This window comes from Sebastes umbrosus, chromosome 12, assembly GCF_015220745.1.
Source record: "Sebastes umbrosus isolate fSebUmb1 chromosome 12, fSebUmb1.pri, whole genome shotgun sequence".
Classification (NCBI taxonomy): domain Eukaryota; kingdom Metazoa; phylum Chordata; class Actinopteri; order Perciformes; family Sebastidae; genus Sebastes; species Sebastes umbrosus.
In genome coordinates this window covers 19,218,556-19,241,312 of record NC_051280.1, presented here as the reverse complement: position 1 = coordinate 19,241,312, position 22,757 = coordinate 19,218,556, and the positions used below count along the sequence as shown (strand labels likewise).

Here is a 22,757-nt window from a genome sequence, read left to right as displayed (position 1 = left end):
GATTTCATAAAAGCAAACTTTTCCTGTATATTCACTCCTCGGTCTGTTTTTCCAGATGTGCACAAAAGGCCAGAACAGAAAAAGACTGCGCCTCCTCTGCCAGACACTCAGATAAGACTGCTGCACGAAAGCAGACAGACAAATAAAGTACTGTTCTACCTTTTGATGCACAGACATTTGGAGTCTCCTCTCTCTCCCTAATGGAGAGATAGTAGTCTAATATGCCACTGTGGGTCTTTTTAGAGATTAATACATTAATGAGCTAGCTACAAATGAATAGCTTCTTTGGAAGGAGCAGCCATAAGTGTTCCCGGGCTAATAGAGTTAATAAGCCATAGTCACGCCACAAAATGTACCACAGAAGAGGCCCTCATTGCTGCAGGGGAAAGAGATGATATGGTTCATTAAAGAATCACTGATTTATCTTCCTGTTCATGGCTGCGGTCATGGCAGTTCGTACATGACTAGGCCTTGTTTAGTTGGCACACAAAGTACACTAGCATGTCTCCGGGCAAGAGGAGTGGGATCTGAACCAAGATCAAACAGGCATGACATCATGCAATCAGACTGCACTTTCTTTTAGAAGTGGAGAGCTAATTGGAGTATGCGAAAAGAATGTGACTTTTCCAACTCTTGTCTTGAGGTTTTTTTTCACATTTGTGATGCTTTATTTAGCCGGACAGTGTCAAATATTAACATTGTGTTCATTTTTTCATATGGTTGCCTAAAGCTTCTGCATTCTATCTCCTTAGTCAGACTTGCAGAAGTTCCATCACATCTGAGTGATGATAGAGACAGTGAGTCTGTTCTCTGTAGATTAGCGCTGTTCATTAGCTTGGTAATGAAGTCTCTCTTAGCATAACAGCGGGTGGTCATGCCCCCTTTTAACATGGACCTCAGGAGCTGTGCCACAGCTACACAGAGGCAAACAAGTGCACAGACAGATGGAAGGTAAAATAAGCCTCTTAATTCATTTCATCCTCGCTCAACTAATGAATTCCCTCAACAGCTGCCAAAGTTGATGTTTGGATAATCAATAACAGTTTAACCAATATTTGTGAGGTCATAAGAGAATGAGAGACAGTTTTGTAAGCTGACCTCCCTTTTAATTTAATGTAAATATCATTAAAGGGTAACTTTGGTATTTTTCAACTTGGACCCTATTTTCCCATGTTTTTGTGTCTAAGTGACTAATGGGGACAACAATTTCTGAAATTCCAGTGTTAAGGGATAACGCTGTAAAGCTGCTAGGGAAAGTGAAGAGCGTCAATGTAACATTGCGTCCACTAAAAGTGCTTGTTTTTGCCACTGACAGGCTCAGATTGTTATTATAAGAGTCTAACAATGCATCACCTCGCCAGATTTCAGAACAAGACTTCTCCTTGAGCGAGACTCTTTCCATAATGTCAGACAATTATAATAACAATCAGAACCTGTCACTGTAAAAATAAACACTTTTAGTGGACGTAAATGACGGTGCCAGCTTGCCCCATATAGGATTATAATGTAGCTTGTGAGCGCTCAGGCTCAATACTGGACCAATATAAGAAACTGTTATCCCAATTAGTCAGTTAGACACAAATACATGGGTAAATAGAGTCCAAGATGAAAAATACCAGTTATCCTCTAAGCCAATATTGCATTGAGATGCCAACTTTCAAAAGTGTTAACAATGCTAACAGTTAGAGAAATCCTTAAACCTCCGACTGTTCACTTCAAAGAGCTTGACAAGGTTGTGTGTGAGTACAGCATGTGACTGAAAAATGGAATTAAAGAAAGCTTATTACCATAGACGTTATCTACCTCAAAGCTTTGAAAATTGCCAAAAAGCTGAACATACCCACAACCGAGTTCAAAAAGCCAGGCTTGGCTGGTGTAAATGAATGATATGCCAAGAATGGACTGTGCATGCATCACAGGACAAGTGTTGTCCAGCTCTTGGCATCAGTCTTCAGAGAAGTGAAAGACTGTCTATAGTCAGTGTTGTCTAATACTGGGGCCAATGCTGTAATTTGTCTTTATAGATACCAATAGGCCAATCACACCTTTCCAAGACGCATGCATTTGTTACTGGATGACAAATATTCCTTTGAAAGCTAAAGGACAGTTGTACAGGGCTCACCAGGATATGGATTTATACTTTGAGCACAGACTAATGGGTTTTGTTCTGTAAATCTCAGACAGTGGTTTTGATTGATTATCCCCTGCTGTTGGGAAACTGCTGCTGCTGTCAGAGCTCTAAGGAAGGCTGGTATGTTTTATCCACATCACAACAAGGAGCAGGGCAGAAAGGACCTCTTCAGAGCTGTGTGTAACTAGGAATGTAATAGCTATTGATTGGTGTATTAGCTGAAATGTGGGGTGGATAGCCTTCTCGCTACCCTTTGGTAAAACTAGACCAGTGGTTTTAAGATACTCTGACTTAGAGCCCTTATGCCTTGTGAGTATTATTTTGCACATGCTGGACGTACATCATAATGGGATCTCAGCTTTTGGTGCCAAAACAGTTTAACTCATTTGCATTGACTACTGCTGTTTTTACTTTACTTACAGGAATAAATATAGCTGCAAGTAGTCAAGTAAAACTGAATCAGGCACAATACATGTTCCATAAATACAATGCGGATTAGATTACAAACTGAGCAATTGTCATCATGACTGGAGTAAACACTGATGAGAAATGGCCTACTTCCTGTTTGTGTCTTTGCTGTCCATTGCAGCCACATGGAACTCTGTGCCTCCCCTACATTGTTAGACCAGGAGGAGGTGGATAAGGACAATAAATGTGACACATATTTAGCATGTTACAAGTGAAATTAATGCATAACACAGGAACACAGGATTAGAACTTGGAAAATGTTCATTTCACTGTCTTTAAAGTGTTGAAAATGTATAGGCCAAAAAGTGATATCAGTAGCTGTGTTTCCATTCACATATTCTTATGCATATTTTGAAGTATCACATTAGAAAAGCTGTATCGAAACGGCAAATTGGACTGATTGGATGTTTTCGCTGTGGGCGACCAATATTGGCTGATTTCTGAAGACTTCTCTGTTTTTCTCTCGTAGACGGTTAGATGACCAGGCTGACTTGTTTTGTGTCTGGTTCGCAACCTCTTCTTCTTCTACTCTGTTTACGGGTGGATTACAGCCATGCGTAACCTATAGCGCCAACTTGTGACTAAACTACGCTGTAGGCTAGTAGTTTATTTGCTCCACACCAGTTGATGGAAACTCGCCCAATTCTTACTTCTTTTTCTGCGACATTTCAAAATTTTGCTTAAAAATTCGCTTGATAACTAAATGGTAACATGACTAGTGTTGACCTCATGGGGATCAAAGACAGGATCTTAAAAATGTGCATACATGTACAGCAATGCCATGTGTGTTTAGTGAGTTATATTCAAAATTGGGCATATTTCCAAAATGTTTTCTTTGACAGTAGTCAAAATGCCACATAAATGACAACGGTCCTCGGCCAAATTCGAAATGGGGTCGTTGTGATTACATGATCTTAAACACCTAAGGCAATTCTATTTAATTGCGTACTCACCACGAGGCACCTGTTAATGTTTGTAGTTAGCCCTCTGTGCAAAATGTGCTTGTGTGCTTCCGCGTTTGACTGAGTAAACACGGTACATGAAGAGATTGCTGCATCAGCATCTGGCTTTTCTGCTGTCTTGCAGAAGAATTGGGGAAGCCACAGAGGCTTAGTTTACTCCAGGTAGGATCTTATTACTGGGCCTGTCTTCCTATTAACCAGCCACATGAAAAAAAAATAGCTTAACCGTTATATCTAACCTCGCACGTGCTACTACTGCATGCGTGTATGAGTGCGTATTTGCTCCTACATGTTCCTCTCTACTCCCTCCATGCTAGCGAGACATCGCTTCACACCCAACTCCTTTGTTTAACTGTGTGGGTGGATAAAAACAACATGATAATTAGGGATGATTAACAAGAAGCTTCTGCACGAGATCAAATGATTATCATCAAAGCCAACGCAAGCCCCAACACCTCCTCACCGCCTGCCTTATATACAGTATGTGTGTGTGTGTGTGTGTGTGTGTGTGTGCCCACTGAACTAATCTGGCTTGTTGTCTCAGGATCTGAGGAACCGTCCCCTGCTACCACCTTTGCTGTAGCCTCCAGACACAGACACAGTAGGCGAGGATGGCAGAGTGTGAAAATGGGTTTTAAAGTATATTTCCCTTGCCAAGTAGGAGGTGAATGAAAAAGTGATTTTGTGGAAAACAATTCAATGCTCATTGAGCTAGAGAACAGAGAGAAAGGACACTGCCTTGTCAGAGGCAGATATGTCCTTGGCGGTGTACGGCACATTTTGATTGAAGGTAGAGCATAATTAAAATGATAACAGAGATATTACAAATCATCACAAAGACTGGTGTTGACATCACCAACATAAAAGGGGCAAGGTTCTTAAATGCAAAGTGAAGGAAACTTATTAGTTTTGCCAACAATATTGGAAAAAGAAATAGAGGAAAGGAGATTTGGGTGTATATGTAAGTATTTGTGCATGTATCACTTACAGGTCTGGTCTTGACCGTCATCTCCTGAGGCTTGACATCCATCTTCATCATCACAGTCTGTCGTGCTGCCCTCCTCTGTTTCCCCACTGCCCAGCTCATCCCAGGCCTCCATCTGGCCCAGTTTTGGAAACCTCTCCTGGGTCTCCTGAACCACAAATACAGTAATACAAGGTTTATCACACACTGGTTTTATGAATATCAATTTTACAATGTTTACAAGCAAACGTGATTCTCACCCTGCTACAATACTGGTCTTCAACACTTCCTCAGTTATGATATATAAGCTAAACCTCTACTCCGGCAACTGAATTGCTTATGTGAAATACATTAGCGTACAAAGTTATAGACCTTTTAACCAGTAAGTGGTAGAGTGTTTCCCAGTGGAACATTATGGTTCCTTATGTCCCCCTGTGTCCCTTCTCTTGCTCTGACATATCCATCCCTGTAATGCAAATGTCAGCAAGGGCCCGACAGCTGATACATGGCATCCTAGGAGAAACAGAGGAGCAGTGTGGGTGGTGTGCAGTGAGGTGCCCTGTGTGGTAAGATGACGTGTTGCATTTAATTACAACCATGTTTTAAGAGGAGCATTGATTACAAGGTTGAGAAACAAAAGTGAGTTTTATAACTATGTATTATTTCCTTTAGACGGCATACGGTAGTTTAAATCTTTTGGATAAAGCTCAGTTTACTCTTCCATCCTGGTGTTCAGTTCTATTTTAATACTTAAATTGGTAAAGTTGACAAGAAATCAAATAAATTACACAATACTGTAACACTAGTCGTCTTTTAGGTGTACGGTTTAAGTCAAACATCTGCATCGTCAACCTATAGAAACCCATATCACACCTTGACCGTACTATGACACAGTTCAGACTCTCTGAGCCTGGAGCGTAAAACACCACTCCTTATGATGTCCCCCCCCCTCTCAGCATGGGGCCGACTAATTGGACCACCTGCTGGTCCTTCCTGCTGTCCACCATCATCAAGGTGGTCTTTGTTCCATCACACCGTGTCCGACATGAAGCTCTCCTGACACAACAATAAATAAATTATCCTTTGCAGTATGAGAGTAAGAAAGTGGCGTGAATACCAGAACATGTGGAACTATAGAGACACACACACAGTTTGACCATGCTTTAGGGTGTATTTGCATACATGCACACACACACACACACACACACTATTAAACATTCATGGAAAGCTGACATGATCAATCCTGGTGCACGGCTGACCTTCATATGGAAGGAACAACCACTAAAGACGTGTTGAGAGGTGGGTGGGAGGAATGGGGGTGGGGTTTGGGTAGTTGAGGGATGACTAATGTCCTTGCATATTGACACTTGACTCTGTCACTCAACACACCTGACAGCAAAGGTGACCTTTATCCAGTCGTCTCCTGAGCCTTCAACACCCCCAAATAAACATCTCATGATTAACTAACAATGTAAAGCTAAGTGTAAGGTCCAATCCTTAAACAAGACTAACGCTGTACGTTTCCACACAGTTTTGTGTTTGTATTTCCATACAGTATATGGACTACGCCCCCTGGTGTTCAACGCAAGGAAATGCATCTCTTTACGGATGTACAGAAACGGGAGAGGAGTTAATTTTGTCTGGTTTTTCGCCGTCCAGTTTAATGCGCATTTATACACTTTCAAAGAGAGATCAAAGAGGTTCCCATAGGAATGAACGGACTTCCGGTTGACTCGCATACGTACACTGAGCTATGTGGAGACAAGACTAAGATTCTACAACCAAGCCATACTTTGAGCTTTGAGCTAAATGTTAACACCAGCATGCTACATGCTCAACATGCTGATGTTTAGCTGGTATAATGTTTAACCATCTTAGTTTAGCATTGCTACCGTTTGCTAATTAGCACTAAAAACACAAAGTGCAGCTGAGGCTGATGGGAATGTCATTAGTTTTGCAAGTGTTTGGTCATAAACCAAAGTATTGGACAAATTAGAATTTTGACCTGATTTTACCTGTGCTGCATGAAAAGTCAGGGGAACACCGAAGTTAGGCAACATCGTCTGTACCTGTACCCGCATGTCACGGCAATCCATCCAATATTTCTCAAGACATTTCAAACAAAACAAAAAAATATCAACCTCTTGGTGGTACTAGATTAAAAGTCAGGGGATCACCAAAAATCACAAAGATTCATACCTCCGGGATCCAAGACTATTTGTACAAAAGTTCATGGCAATTCCTTCAGTTGTTGATGAGATATTTCACTCGAGACCTTCCTAACTTGGAAGAAAATATATAAAAGAAAAGATGCCCAGACAGTCAAGGCCTTAAACTGACAAGTAGAAATAATGAGGCAAATAATGAGGATCCCTCACAAAACTTGGCCGATGTTGACGTATAAATGTTTGATTTTCAGCAGTAATTCTGTGGCAGTTCAACTGGTGTCAAAGTCATCAGAAGAGCAGCTATGAATATATTGAGATTCTTTCTGTCATTCATACCAGAGCAGTGATTATACCATTGTCTGCAAGGGAGGGAGAGTGGAAGAGGAGACTAGACTATCCTGACACTGGCGGGTACTTTTGATATTATAACACATTATATCTGCAATGCATTCAATTTTTACTTAATGTGAATGCACTCCCTCCCTCTCTCTCTCTCTCTCTCTCTCCCTCTCTCTCTCTCTCTCTCTCTCAGGCCTGAGTGAGTGAAATTAGGGCTACAGTGAAATGAGTCATGCACAACCATAACACAAGGCCGGGCTTCATGAAACTGGAGTGAGCCCTTTAGTGGAGGCAGCTAAAACGTATCACTTATGTTCACCGCAAAATTGAAAGCACATTGACAATAGCTGGACTGCTCAGTTTTCATAGATGGACAGTTAGGTACAAGAGGAGGAAAAATGTGAACAATATTACATGCTGGTTACAATGGTGCATTTTATAGTTATGGATTGGCTCACATTACAACCTGTTGACAGGCTCTTTGTGGGTCCTGTACTTGTTCTGCCTGTTTTGAGGCTGCAATGTGAGAGGCACTACGGTTTGAGGACACATTAGCTTTTAGGAGGCCCACTAAAAATCCTATTTCCTACCTCGGCTGTTACAGTAAGTATACCATGTACTGCATGGTATTGGTAATTCTCAGGACACTATTCTGTTGCTGTGAATTATAGGAAGAAGTACAAGGATTTATGTGCAAACTATAATTGCCGCCCTAATTACTCTAATCAGTTCATCCTTGGCTGCGGCCGAATAGTCCTTTTTGCTTAGGAAGGTTCCTAACGGAGTGAAATGACCTGGAAGTATCTCAGTAGCAGCCCTGATAAGAGCTGTTTGAATTCTCCAAAATGCTAAAGAAAGGAGCTTCAGTGCTTCCTTTATTATCTCCATACACTGGACCATCCTTTACGAAAGGAAAAGAGAGAATAACATCCCACAATTCCTTGCTGCCGCAGCATTTAAAGCGTGTTCCAGCAGCAGAAGGACCGGTGGTATCTCTATTCACACACCACGGGTGAAGGAGACTGTCATTGACAGACCTGTTTAAAAACGCAGAATAAAAAAGGAATACAGAGCCTTTTGTAGTCCATCTTCAGAACACAGTAGTTTCACCACTCACGTCACTAACATCCGTCGCCGTTGCATCATAATTACGGAGCCTAGTGAAAGAGCAGTCGGATTCTCTTAACTCCACGGTTGTCTTTTCCTAAAACCTTCTGAATTCTCCTTCACAACTTTCCTTGACCTCATGACGTTTTCCATCGAGGTCAAGGAAAAGTGGTTAGGAAAAGACGTTAGGGCGTAATTGTTTTGACTTTTCAACCGCAGCCCTTGAGTCCAAGTGGATATTTGTGCAAAATTTGAAAAAAATTCCCTCCAGGCGTTCCTGAGGTATTGCGTTCACAAGAATCGGACGGAAGGACAACCCGAAAACATAATGCCTCCGGCCAGGGCGGAGGCATAAAAAGTAAGCTAGACTATAAGTATCTATCCACTGCATCAATCCAAACATTTAAGCAGAAGCCTGCGAGGGAAAGATAAGTGATAATGACAGCAAGAGAGAGAAGACTTCTTCTTTGGTTTCCGGACACAGCAACCATGATAAACCCATTAACCCTTCTTTATTATGTAAAGCAACTAAATAAATGCAATGCACATTCCATGAGTTTAGAAGGAAATGCTCTGCTGAACAGCACAGTGTTGTGTACCAACACGATCCAGATAACCACTTGGGTATTAAGCTAATAACCGTGCCATTCAGGGAACGTTTAACACAATGCTGCTTGGCCCAGCTGTCCTTAAACTATGTTAATTAGAGAAAGAATCAATTAAGGCGTCGTCGCTGTGGAAACCACAGTCGGGCCGTTGTGGAATTGTTGGTTGGCTGCGGTCCAATGCAGTTTGTTGGTTTGTTTTCGCTATGTCAGGACTGCAAAACTGCCAGACTTTGCTGTTATTTCTTTCTAAATGTCAACTCTACTGTGGTCATTTCAAAAGTAACACGCAGGGAACTTAAATTGTGGTATTCCCACAGCATAGTGAAGAAGCAAATGTCTAATTTGTCCAATGCGCTAAAGGAAGAGAGATACACACTACTCCACTATGAGCTCTTAAAGACTGTTGAATGCATAATATGCAGTGAATATTCTCTCTCTTATCTGCTCTCTGATTGACTGCTGCTGCACCGAGGAGCAGCTCTGGGTTTCAATGAGTGTCTTGAATGTTTTTTCTCAAATTGGCTTTTTTTATCCAGTTTTCTATCTTCTTTGGAGTAGAAGCAGAACACACATTACACGCTAAGCTGTGCAAGTTCATTTCAAATATTAATAATACAGTGAAAACAATATATTCTAGCATCAAAATGATTTCGGACACAGAGATGATGTTTAACGGCAACAAAGGATGGTCTATTTATGTCATCAAAAACAACAACCTTTCAAAGACCCGTCCGACTGATCCGTCACACAGTACCGTACGGTAAATGTGAGCAAGTCTGCTGAATATTTCAATAGCTGCAGCCTTTATGTAACGTAACAAGCAGAAATCTACTGTGCCTTTAACCCTACAGGGACAGATGTCTTTGTTCTCACATGACTCGGCCTTCTCTCTCTGACATGTAAGACAATGCTGACTATCAAGTAGGCTGTTGCATTAGATAGAGCTTTGCTGTTTCAGAACAGTCTATTGATAGAAAGAACATGCTTTAAAATAAAATGTAATGTAACATATAAGCTGTTAAAGGGGAACTATGCCCATTTTCAAAATTCATACACGTTATTCCTATGGTCTAAGACAGTCCGAAACTATTAGTAAACACGAACAACTCTCTCCCAAATTCCAAAAACAAGAGAGCTAAAACTCAAATGTGTGATATTATAGGGTATAACGTCTGGAACTGCTCCATAGATAATGAATGGAGACAGATGTTTAAGGTGACACTGAGAGCACCCAGGGGAACGTTCTGAGTATATGGGTGCATTTTCTGTTTCACAACTGACAACACTACAATAGAATAAAGCTCATTTGGGTATAAAAAAGAAAACAAACATCCTGTGGGTCCACAAAATCAGATATTCATTGTCTGTGGAGCAGCTCCAGACTTTATACCCTATGACATCACAAAGTTTGAGAATTACTTCTCTAGTTTCTGGCTTTGAGAGCGAGTAGCTCATGTTCACTAATATTGACTAAACTTTTCTAGGCCATGGAAATAACATATTGGAATTCTTATTTTAGGCGAGGTTCCCCTTTAAAGGTTAATTAAAATGTACAGTTATATAGCTATTTCCATATACTTTTTATAAGACGGGTCTGAACTAAACTTAGGTGAAGGGGAATGGTATGTTCCTAAAAATATGATATACATAAGCACACTGGTGAACTGTAATTTACCTGTCTAATCCACTTTTCATCATGCTATAGGGCCTGTTGCTGTTTCATGTACAGTAAGTAGAGTTTAAAGAAGAATACTGAGAATACTGAAAATACTATTGGTTGACAAATGGCTGTATCAGCCGCTTTTATAATATGCTGTGTTTCTAACTGAATAAATAATAATTGGCCATTTTAAAGCGAAGCAATGACTCCAGTTCATTTTAGTTAATTTGGACATTTCAAGGTGATATGATGATGTTCATGAACACCGCAGTACAAATAACCTGTCCTTTTTTCTTTTTTTTTAATAGATTTAGTATTTTAGGGTGGATTTTCCTTTCATATCAAGACAAATGAGGGGAAAGTAAGAGTGTGGTTGGGGAGTGTTGAAACTTCAGATCAACATCTAGCTAAGATGTGTTACTGCATGTGCCAAGTAAAACAAACAGATAGTGACAGATTGACACGAAAGAAAGACAGATATAGGAGGGAGGCAGAAGGGGTGAGAGATTGAGAGCAAACAAATAAAAAAGGAGTATTACTCGGACAGGAAGACTGAGCTTCTGGTTGTGCAAAGAGGTGAGGAGGCTGAGGGTGGAGGGGATGAAAACACAAGACGCCAGCCTTTGCTTTGATATTACCCTGGCATCCAAAGACAAATCAGTTATTCCCACAAGGCTTTGAATAAAATCCCAAATCATGAAATATTTTCTAGTTCTCCTCTCACCCTGCCAACTCATTCTCCTCTCTCTTTCCTTTCAAAAGCATTCTTCGGTCCGAGGATGATGGGGAATCAAGGGCTGAATTCCTGCATGTATTTGAGTGCATCCTAGTCACACTAAAATCTGTACTGCCAGGAGTAACCAATCTCCTTCTGAAAGAGCTGGGAAGAAAGACGAGGCTGAGAGCGTGTGTGTGAGTGTGTGTGTGTGCAGCTTAACCAGCTACTGTGGAGACACGTTCCAGTTTTATGTGGAAACAGAAAATCTGATTATTAAATGTAAAAACGTGAAATGCGGTGAAATGTGGAATGGGATATGAATACTGCAACTGTCGCAGTCGTTGAGTAAGCGTGCGTGTGTGTGCACACGTCTGTGCATGTGTGTTATGTGGGATACTGCTGTCAGACTAGTGAACCAGGATCATAACTCATAACCTTTGTATGCCCACATCGAGACATGTGCTCTTTTTCTTCGCTGACATCTTGAAACAGTATCACCTCATTGAGGGCAGTCGTGGTAAAACTGCATATGTGGACGGAGAAAAAGGGAAGGAAAACCTGGAAGGAGACTGAAGGAAAAAGTGACAGTGGTAAATTCTAAAAAGTCTGCAGAAGTCCTCCCAAGTTTTAAATTAAAAGTCTCTCCATTGTCTCACATACTGTACTGCCTCGTAATGCTTTTGTGTTGAAAAGCAAACACGCAGCTTGGGAGACAGAGTAAGCATGTGCTGCATCTATGTGTATGTGTGTCAGCTGGCTTCAGAGGAAATAGCTGCAATTCTCTGTACATTTCAGATTGCCTGACCAAGAAAAGGCGGCTGAGGGAGGAAATAAATACGTGTATTTCCGAAGTATGAGTGTGACAGGGAGGGAGAGAGAGAGGAAGAGTGACAGGCTGCAAACAAATGTAGCTGTAGAAAGCCGCACTGCTGAGCCATCCATTGCGGCTGATTCTGAAACAGATATGACGTATGGTTTGTATGGATTAATGGTGGATGTTGTGGCCAACCAGTTTCCAGACGGTACTTAATTAGATAGACAGGAATGGACACTAATGGTAGCTGTCAAGAGTCTGGACTATTAGCAAAAGCCTGCATTGCCATCCACAACACGGAAAATGATTCAAAAGTGAATTCACAATCAAAGGCGTAACAAGTGAGCCAAGTACTTTTCTGCTGTTGTCCTTTTCCATGGTCAAAGATGGAGCCAATAAAAACCCCTACATTCAGATCTTTTGCCTTGTTGACTTTCAGATGTGAAATCCATATCGCTCTAAAGACGACAAAAAGATGAAATATAATCCTTGATAGATCACTGACAACCACCTCAAACAAAAACAGACTTCATGGAGTTATCCTATCTAGACAACACATCAGCTCATTATCATATGCTATCTATTAATATATGCGTGGACACACACTCACTCTATGAACTCCTGACTAATGATTTCTGAGTTATTGCCACTTAAATTAATCATAAGCATCCTTCGAATTTTGCGAGATTGCTTGGAGTAAAATTACACAGTGGTCATCTAAGTCTGGTTGCAATTACAAAATGCAGGTTGGACATAATTTATAGGAGGAGTACGGAAAAGGAGTTTGTTTAGGCAGAAATGTTCCTGGACAAATGCTGAAAGATTCATCTTGAACCGACGAACTCGGGAAAACTTTGCTTCTCCATCTCAAAAACAAAAATGTTTTTGTGGCATCGAGGTTGTGTTTTCTGCAACGAATCAGTTCTTCTTGAGCCAATGGCCTCACTTTCCAACGAATTTCATGAAATGTGTATGAAATATGAAAATCTGCTTGTACTTTTGAAAATAAACAAGTACATTTCCCCGGAGCTCTGAGTAATACTTTGAACATTTTTCAAAAAAAGGCAGCGCCCCTGCACTGCAAGCTAGTACAAGTCGATTCCCTTGCAAACGGTTAGTGACACTTTATTGGCGATGACCTCACGTAACCCTCATGAGTCAATCACTGCAACGTGCTGTGGCGTTGGGCTGTCACACCCTGCTCCTGTCGGGCCGTGACTGAGGCAGATTGTGTTTGTGTAATGGATGTACAAGTGAATAAACTTTGGCTTTTGTCGGGACAAATGATGGAGATGTTGTTAAAAAATGTATGACAGTTTGAGTGACATCAGCGGTTTCTTGAGAGCGTGTTCCAACAGCTACCTAGCTGCTGAAAACTCTGTTGTGTGAGTGAGATGTGAGGGTCAACAGACAGTGAAGGCTTCTGATGATGTGTTTACTTGGAAGCTGAAGCCTTCTAGACTTCAAACTGGGCTAAAGAATTCCTTATAAGGCAGCAGCACCTGATACGGTACCACTCCAGGTCACTCCCCATGGACGTCCATCATTATGGTTGTCATCAGCTCACATACTGCATTAATCAATGCAGGTTCTACAGTGCAGGAGAGACAGAACAAGAAGAAGTGTCCTACTTTTTCATTGACTATCTATCTATCTATCTATCTATCTATCTGTTTATATTGACATGTTTACATGCTTTAAATGTTCAAAAAAACACTTTATTTTTCTCACACCCGGCGAAAAGCCCAGTCTACTCTGATTTGTCAGTTGGCCGACTCTGTTGTGATTGGTCAACTGTACCAAACTCTTCAGACTCCGCTCCAGCTCCGCTCTAATTAGCTTCTTTTGAGGGCGTGCCAAACTAACCACCAGGCAGGTATTATGCAAATGTGTTACTTGGTGACATCACCACGTTACGGAAGAAAAGGCGGGACTTCAAGCAAGGCATTTCAGACAGTTCAGGAGCAGTGTTTCTGTAGGGGCGGATTAACTCCCTTTGGCGTGGACTTTGGGATTTGTAACTTTGTAGACCTTTTACATGCACAAAAAAACTATAAAACACACTAAAGGTTTGCATTATGGAAATTAAGTAATTACAACATACACAAAAATTTAAAAAGGAATGTGTATGAGGGTTGCTTACTTGTGTAAAAAGAAATTTAAGTTCCCAGGATAACTTCTGAGATGTGCTCCTTAATGTTTATGCAATATGGTATTTATCTTATGTAAATCTTGCTTAAGAATCAGCGTTGCCAGATAAACGATAATTTTCGTGTTTTGTAAAATTACATTTACGCCTTTGTTTATTTGTTCTTGTGGTTGACTTGTGTACTAGGGATGCAACGATACCGATACTGGATCGGATATCGGGCCGATACTGACTCAAACAGCTGGATCGGATAACGGTGACAATGGGGCCGATCTATTCAACTCAATTCTATGTTTATATGCTAAATACATTATATACTGGAATTTGAATTCCTCTTTAAGTTTTGACCAATATGTTGCTGCATTAAAAAGGTTTACACTTGAATTGTAATTAATTTTTTTACCAAGTTACTGGTGCACGTGTTATTATTTGAATAATAAATAACAATTCAGCAAGTATACAGTATATCTATGTATTTATTTATGTTTTGTTTTGCAAAGTTAAGAAAGCAATGTTCAAGTCAAGCCTGATGTCGCCTTACACATTAAAGAATGATCTCAGTCACTTCCACACAGTGAGCCATACAGCCTATTAATTAAACACTGGTATCGGATCGGTACTCGGTATCGTTGCATCCCTAATGTGTACAATATGTTTTCTCAAAATACAATCATTTTAATCCTCTGGTACAATAGTTAACATTTCACATCTGGCAACGCTGTCAAGAATTGAATCGAACTTGAATTCAGTTGAATCAAATCAAATTTAATCAAATTGGGAGTTTCAGAACTAAAAGATTTAATCAAATCAGGAAACCAGTGCCGATATACAGCTCTAATTGAGAACATGTTTATAGCTCATCCTCCCAAATGGAATATTTTCACTTTAATGAAGGAAAAAAAACACTAAAACCTCCTCCTTCCTTTAATAATGTTTACTAAATATGTGACGACATGTGAGCCTGTAATCCCTGTTACTGATAACCCTTGGAACATGGTGTTTAACTTGTTTTTAACAAAAGCACACCATATCAAATTGAAAAAGGGGATTTTCATTTTCATTTCATTTTCATGTGCCAGCAACAGAAACAGGTCACATACTTTCTCCACATGACAAGAATCACCGTCAGCATGGAACTGAAACCAATGGGGAGACTAAATATGACCCAATGTGGAAAAACAGTCGCAGTTCACTGGATTTTTATGAGCTTTGCATCTAATTATGACGGTAAAAAAAAAAATGTTATGCTTAAGTTAGAGAGTCTGGGTTCATGAAGTTTGGTTGCCAAGCGAACAGAGAGCCCTGGGCAGTGAGACTTGTTGCTGTATCGTTGCCACAGCAGCAGCAAAGAGCAGCAGAGCTCCTGTGAAGGCCAGCTCCATCGTCTTCTTCAAGTGGAAAGAATCTGTCCCCTCCCTGTGACGGGCTGCCAGCTCAGCCTGAGCTCTTTCTTCATCCCAAGACTCCACTAACTCTTTAAAGCTCAAATGCTTTCTGACTGCTACAGGCATTGCTAAAACATACAAAAATATTAAATACTGTGAAGGCATATTGAAGTCAAAAACCCAACTGTGGGTTTCTCATACAACTAAAAGGAGTTCACATAAAACATCTTATCTTGTTTATGTTACGACCTTCTAAAGAGCATGCACAAACTATCTTCACTGACAAGAGCACACATTCATTCTGAGTCGCTGCAGTAGCTGATAGATCCGAGGATTGACTGGAACCGCAGAGGGGATGTGCTGACTCCTTGAGTGCGTGTTAAACACAAGTAAGGCCTCTCTGATGTGGAACCTGGACGGGCCACCGGCCAACCCAGACAGCAAAGCAGTAGTCGATCTCATCAATCACGCATACAACTGGCCTCTCTGTACTGGATTTTTTACGCTGGAGTTGTTCCAAATCTCCATCCACCACAGCTTTCACCAAGTCTAATGATGCAGTCTGTGTTTGTGTGTACATGCGGGTGTACTGTATGTCTGAAAGAAAAATAAAGATGGAAATAAAGTGTGTATGCGCACCCGATTCGACTGTTATCAGGCTATTAAATAGGCATTATCGGTCGCTGTATGCACTATATAGATGTGTGTGTGTGAAAATTAAAAGCAACACGTTCCAACATGTTGTAAAACTGAATGAAACATTATGTTTTGAACACAAACAAAACAGCTTCTTTAGGTTTAGGCAACAAAATTACAACTTCTTTAGGTTTAGGCAACAAAGCCACTTAGTTAAGTTAAGGGAAAAACATTGTGTTTTTGGCTTAAAATAACTACGTTTTAAAAGTTAAAGTGAAACTTAACACTTGTGAACACAAAGACAACTTTCACACGAGATGCGGACTACGGACTCCGGTCTCCGGTCTCGGAGTTTTGTGTCCCATCCATCACCCACTCCATATGGAGTTTCATGCTGTCTATACTTCAGCTTCTGCTCCTATCATAAATACTACGGTTGCTACAGGTCGCTGTCATGTTCGTTTATACCTTCTTTCAGTGATACACCATGGGAATAGATGATGAAACCTAATATTGGGTGTAGTAGGCCCCTATTGACCCACATCTATTGTGCTTATAGCGTCCGATAACGCCTATTTAATAGCCTGACAACAGTCTAATCGACTGGCGTCTGGGTATTTCTTTTCTCCCGCACTACGTTTTGCCACCGACTTTTCATTTTACCGAGGTGCAAATTGACAAACTGACAAATGATCTGGCCTTAGTAGCTCACATGGAAACAGATAGACCATTGTGAAAAAGATCCCCACCCAAAAACAGCTGGACTGATGGCCGGGATTCAAAAATCCACTTTGAAACATTTATTGTCCACATTAGTAATTACAGGCAGAGAGAAAGAGAAAGAGAGCGAGAGAGAGGATAGTCAGAGGAGATACACAGGGGGAGGAAAGTAACTTGGGCCTACTAACTTAATGGAGCATTTTATAGGAGGTCAAGAGATTAGGCTCGTCCTTTGTGCTGTTCTGTGTTAATTCCAGCTTTAACGTATTGGATTTTACATGGAAAGAAAACTGTGTAGGATTCCTCTGTCCTCTTCTAACTTGCAAACCTGCCTACCACACGTTGTGGGCATGAGTGTGAATTAAACATTATAGTGCATACCAACACACACACACATTTATTATGCAGCTCTAAGTGCTTTAAGAGGAGGATAGATGAGGGGTCAGAGTCTGTGATACATCAGCAGCAATTTCCCAATCCTCTTAGTGCCACAGTGCTCTGGATCTAACTACTCTCCACTAGGTAAAAATATACACGTCTTAACCTCACTAATCCCGGAAATGGAGGTTATTCAAATTTGGAAAAACTCAGATTAGGGATTCATTGAAATACCTGCAATACCTTTAAATTAAAAAGAGAGAGAGAATATACATGTAATTTAAATTCAGTCCAGTGTGTGTGAATTTTTAGAGTTGTTTTTTTTCACCTTCAGTGAAAATAACAATCCAAACTAGCTCCAAGGATGAAAGAACAAACATACAGAAACGCTTAATTGTACTTCTAACACTGATACATAAAATTCAAATCTTAACCCCAAATAGATGTTTTGTATCAGGCTTCATGACTTCAAAGGGCTAACTTCTAAAAAATGACCTCGCTGTGAACGTCTGGAACTCAAAGTGCCTTTCGCCATAGACTGTATATAAAGTCTATGGGTTTTGCAAAGATGAAAGTAAAGGAACGCACACACAAAGAACCAATATTAGCAACTGTAGAGACATCACAGCAAATGCATTATTTAACAATGTTTCTTTTTCTTACAGCCAAGGTCAGGATTGTTATACTCGGTGTGGGGTTGCCAAACTTTGAATTTGTCCTGATGCTTAATAATAAACAGATCAGATGATTGAAGGAATACATTTATTTAAAGATGTAATCGGCAATACTTCACCGGCTCTTTCCACCAACTTGCCGTATCATATGAGCAGCAATGCGTGTGTTCTTGGCTGATCAATGCCAAGCACTTTACTCTTACTTCAATGGCTGCTGAGATCTCAAGCGTTCTAAATAGACAGAGCCGGGCCGGCTTTGTCTATTTGATGGGAACGCTCCATACTCACAGCCCCCTTGAACTACCTACTGTGAGCTAAGTCAATGCTGCACTACGGAGTCTGCACAAACAAATGTAAACTGTATGGATCAACAATGCTTTACATCTGTAAACTGCTCCCTCCCGATTGAACTGCAATTAAGTTTACAGCCTAAAAGGCACCAAGGGTGTCCAGTAAAGTTTATAATTTGGAAGAGGGATCCAGATGGACTTGCCAAAATCTATCCACACAGGAACTTATTTTGTGAACTGACTCGCCCACCTGGAAGATTCTTATATAATGGCCCTGTCTACAAACATCTGTTCAGGGCTCTGAAGCAAGGATAAAGAGAGCCGGGGATGACCTTGTTTGCTCAAAAAGTAGACAACAAGACAGGTGACATTACTATGCTGATATTGTGGCTTATGTTAAGGTATTTTTAACAGGATTGTGATTTCCTCCCATTTTAATAATGTTAAAATGACATTTATCTAACTGAATATCTGACTACAGACCAGGAGAGAAAGAGAGACAGAGCAAAAGAGAACGACATTTTGATTTTAACAACTAGTCAGTTAAAAAGAAGTTTAAAGAATAGTGAGGTGGGAAGAAATTTGGGGTTGCTATGACCCCATATAATGAATGTATAAAGAGAACTGGCTACAGCGTTGGAGGCAGGGCTCGAGTTTAACGACGTCACGTAGTCCCGGGGCCCGAAAAAAATGGGATCGGAGAGGATGAAAATTTATTTTGGGACAAATTTGGGACAAGAGTTGAAAGAATAATATAAAAAATCAAAACAAGCATGCAAATTACAAATACTCAAACCAATAAAATTACTTTTTAAAATAAAAAAAACAATGTTTTGGTTAAAACATACATTTATGAACAAAATTAAACAAATCACTTTTGATGTTGGTTTATTCTAAAGGTCACTTTGAATGATTAACTAATGATAATGTAGAAAAACAAAGATTTTAAATTCGGGGCGGTCCACATTCATTTCTGGACAGTTCCGGGAGGATGGTGAAAAAAGTTATTTGAGAGCCCTGGTTGGAGGCAGGGCCACGTTCATTCCTATGAAAGTTGCTCAGTGGCGCATGAGGGGAAAAAAAGCTTGACTTACTATTACGAAATGACCCGGATCTTCTGCATCCATTGGGCCCATAGAGCAAACGCAATAGTGTTTCCTTTAACTCCGCCTCTCAGCCCTGCCCCAGCCTCAGTCTGGGGCTCATTCAAATGAACAGAGGGAAATAACTCATTTCACAACTTTTAAGAACTAAGGATTTGAGGGCTATTGAAGTGTTTGTACTAGGAAGTTGATTTACCTCAAAAAAAAAAAAAAAAAATGGCAGCACATGATGGACATAGAAGTTGTTATTCCACCGTTTGGCCACTGTGTCAAATGTGCTTCAAAGCCCACTGCTCTTCCTCGGGGCTTGCCCCATAGCTACAACGAAATTAGGGAGCGTGCTTTTAAGCCTGTTATGGGCCTTTTGAGCCTGAAATGGTATTAGCCTATTACAGCTGTTGGCAGAGGATCTAATTCTGAACAAAAGCACTTTGGAAAGTAGCCAGGGTGAGCAGAAGTCACAGGTGAGTGTCAAAAGTTAAAATGTTTAACTTCAGAAACAAACTAGATTTTAAGCAAACTTTTTTGCAATGTCTGATGTCAGTTTAATGTATACATACTGCAACTATGTAAAGCTGCCTGTGTGCATGCAGGCGTGATAAAAATATATTTCCTCACTTGTGGTTTTACTGTTCCGGATGTGCCTCGGAAAGCCAGCCACATTATGCAGTTTAACACTCTGTGATCCTTTGCTCTTATCTGGCACAAACACAAAGCTCAGCCAAGCTGTGCCGCCTGGTCTAGATTCAAGGTAGGCTTTTCAACCCTGTAAATGTCAACAGGACACCCGCTCAACTCTGCATAGTTGCCATGACAACAGGGCACTTGACAGCCACCGTGCACAATGGGATGTTGTGGTCGGACAGAAATGATCTTGAGCTGTCAGCTGGCAGACAGGTGGACAGGCTGGCTGGCAGATATAATGTGAGATACAAGATGCATGGGAACGGAGAAGAGACGTAAATGTATGGATGTGAGAGTACAGATAGAAGGAAACAAAAGGAGACGGATAATGATAAAGAATTGTCATGAGTGGAAAAAAAGAAAGACAAAAATGCATTAACAGAGAGAAAGAAAGACAAACCGGAAAAATGGTTTTCTAAGTGTATTAAGGATAAAAACGGAGGAAGGAAAGAAGAATATAGAGATAGAAAGTGAGACATGACTGGTGTACTATCTGTGGGCACAATTTTCAGGGCAACAAAAGGGCAGGCAGGCAGAGGGGAACCGAATCCTGGTCCGTTTGTCTCCTCAAATGGCCTCTAGGGACTGTGTGAAATGGCCCTTTTCTTCTTGGTCCTTTTCAGCCCTAAACCCCATCTACATGACAAACAGTGTCACTTTGAAGCTGCTTGTGTCATCTCTGCCTATCTGTCACTCATTCCTGACCTTTTGCTCCCGCCTCTCATCTTTCTTTTTTTTTTCTTTCCGCAGTAATTCACTTTTTTTGTCACCATCCCCCTTTCACCCGCCATCCTTTTCATTTATCTTTGATATCTGCCTCTGCGCTCAAAACAAGTCTTTGGATCTGAGTGAAATGGCAAGGACATTTCAGCACTTCTTCTTGTGACTATGTGTTATATTGTTTGAGGCATACTAATTAGACAAAAGCCCTATCAATTAAGACTTTAGTGTTGTTGGTTACATCATAATTTGGGTGACTAATAACCTTTGTGTGTGTGTGTGTGTGTGTGTACAAAAATATATGCTACATATTTAACTTTCTTAATGATGAGAGATGTTCCCCATGCTTTGCAGTGGTCATCCTACCTGGTTGAAGAGCTCCAACCTCTCCTTGACCTCAGCCAGTGTAGGGTTCGGGCTGCGAACTTTGACCTCTGGGTTTTGCCTCTGGGCGTGCAGACCGTTTCCTACAACTCTGCCAGTATAGCTGTGAGAAAAAGAAAGGGGGATTCAGATATTTAGAGAGAAAACTGGGGAATATTGGTGACAGATAGAGGCAGATATCCAGTTAGTTGTACAAATACACATACAAGGTCTGCCCCCTGAAAGTCGAGGAGTCATATCATCATCAGTGACCCCTTAGTCGACTTGAAATTCTTTAAGTCGAGCCATCGAGTTTGTGCTCTCGTAAACAATTTTGTGCGGCGCACCATGGTGCTCTTTCTCTGACCAGCCGAGTTGAATCCCCTGGGCAGACTGCGCGGACTCCACCAGTTGAGAAGTGTAAAGTGTATGAAACTGTGGTGGATAGTCTATATGTTGAATAGTTGAATCTTTGTATTGAACAGCCACATCCGAGTTGAATCAAACAATTCTGATTTGGGTACACCCCTATCACATACATGAAATTTGACCTCTGCAATTAACCCATCCTATATTTAGGAGCAGTGGGCTGCTGTAAAGCACCCGGGGAGCAACTTAGGATTCAGTGTTTCACTCAAGGACACTTCGACAAGCGGACAGGAGGAGCCGGGGATCGAACCGCCAACCTTGTGATTAAAGGACGACCCGCTCATAGACTGCGTAAGACTGACAAGACGTGGTTGCTTGACAACCTTGAAATGTTCTGATGTTATTTTGCTTTATTCGGCTTGTTAACATGCACTGTATGTATTTGTTATTATGGGATTCTTTATTGTTGTATATAACAATGTGTCATTTTATACTATCAAGGACCACAGCTGAAACTAGAAGGGCACTCAGAGAGCACAGACCTCTGCCAAGGCAAATCCGCTCCAAATTTTAATGGGTTCTTCCTTGGCCCATGCTACATCCTTCCTAGTTTCATGAATATCTGGCAAGTAGTATTTCTGTAATCCGGCTGAAAAAACACACAAACAAACCAACAGACCAAGCCGAAAACATAACCTCCTCGGCGGAGATAATAAATCTTGGACTTTACAGAGTTCTGCTTGAAAAATAAGCTGAGATGTAATTTTGCTTTTACTGTCAAATAAACTAAACTCAAAACCAATGTTTGATTTGTAGTTTAGTTCATCTTGTAGTCCATCAATGTCTGCATTCAGAAATGTGCCAACTGTACCGCAGCATTTCTTCAGCATAAACTATAAACCATCAGGGACTCATTTGTCGTAGACGAAACACAGAGCATGTCGCACGGAAAACATTAAGAGCTCCATTATGTAATAATTTTTGCATCAAATGTGGTCAAAAATCACTTAAATGCGGCTTTTTATGTCTTTTCTGTGATTGAAAAATATTTGAAATGAAAATATGGCTGAGCACAGCCTTGTAAAAATGAAATTGAGAGACATGGTGAGCTGGACCCTTTAATCCCTGGCATGCTCCGTGGGCCTGCAGCTCGGCGGGGATTAGAGCTGTTGATTTTGTCAGAGCTGTTGTTGAGCTGATGTCAGGGAGGCTAACATTTCCAGCAGCTGCCTGATGTAGAGGGGAAGTGTTTTAATTTAGTAGAATAGACACAAAAGTTGTTTTGGCTGAAATATCCAAATATCATGACACATCAAAGCACAGTTAAGGCTCCGGAATGAATTGATT

At 40.8% G+C, this 22,757-nt stretch overlaps 1 protein-coding gene across 2 annotated transcripts in view; it reads right to left on the bottom strand.

Annotated features, from left to right (window-relative positions):
- gpc5c (glypican 5c) overlaps positions 1-22,757 on the bottom strand; it is a 113,110-nt gene that overhangs the window by 16,229 nt on the left and 74,124 nt on the right. For both annotated transcript variants that reach the window (XM_037787255.1, XM_037787256.1), the window contains 2 exons: positions 21,045-21,165; positions 4,550-4,694 (listed from right to left, as the gene is read on the bottom strand). In XM_037787255.1, coding sequence (XP_037643183.1) covers positions 4,550-4,694; positions 21,045-21,165 — 266 coding nt within the window. The remainder of the gene's footprint in view (positions 1-4,549; positions 4,695-21,044; positions 21,166-22,757) is intronic.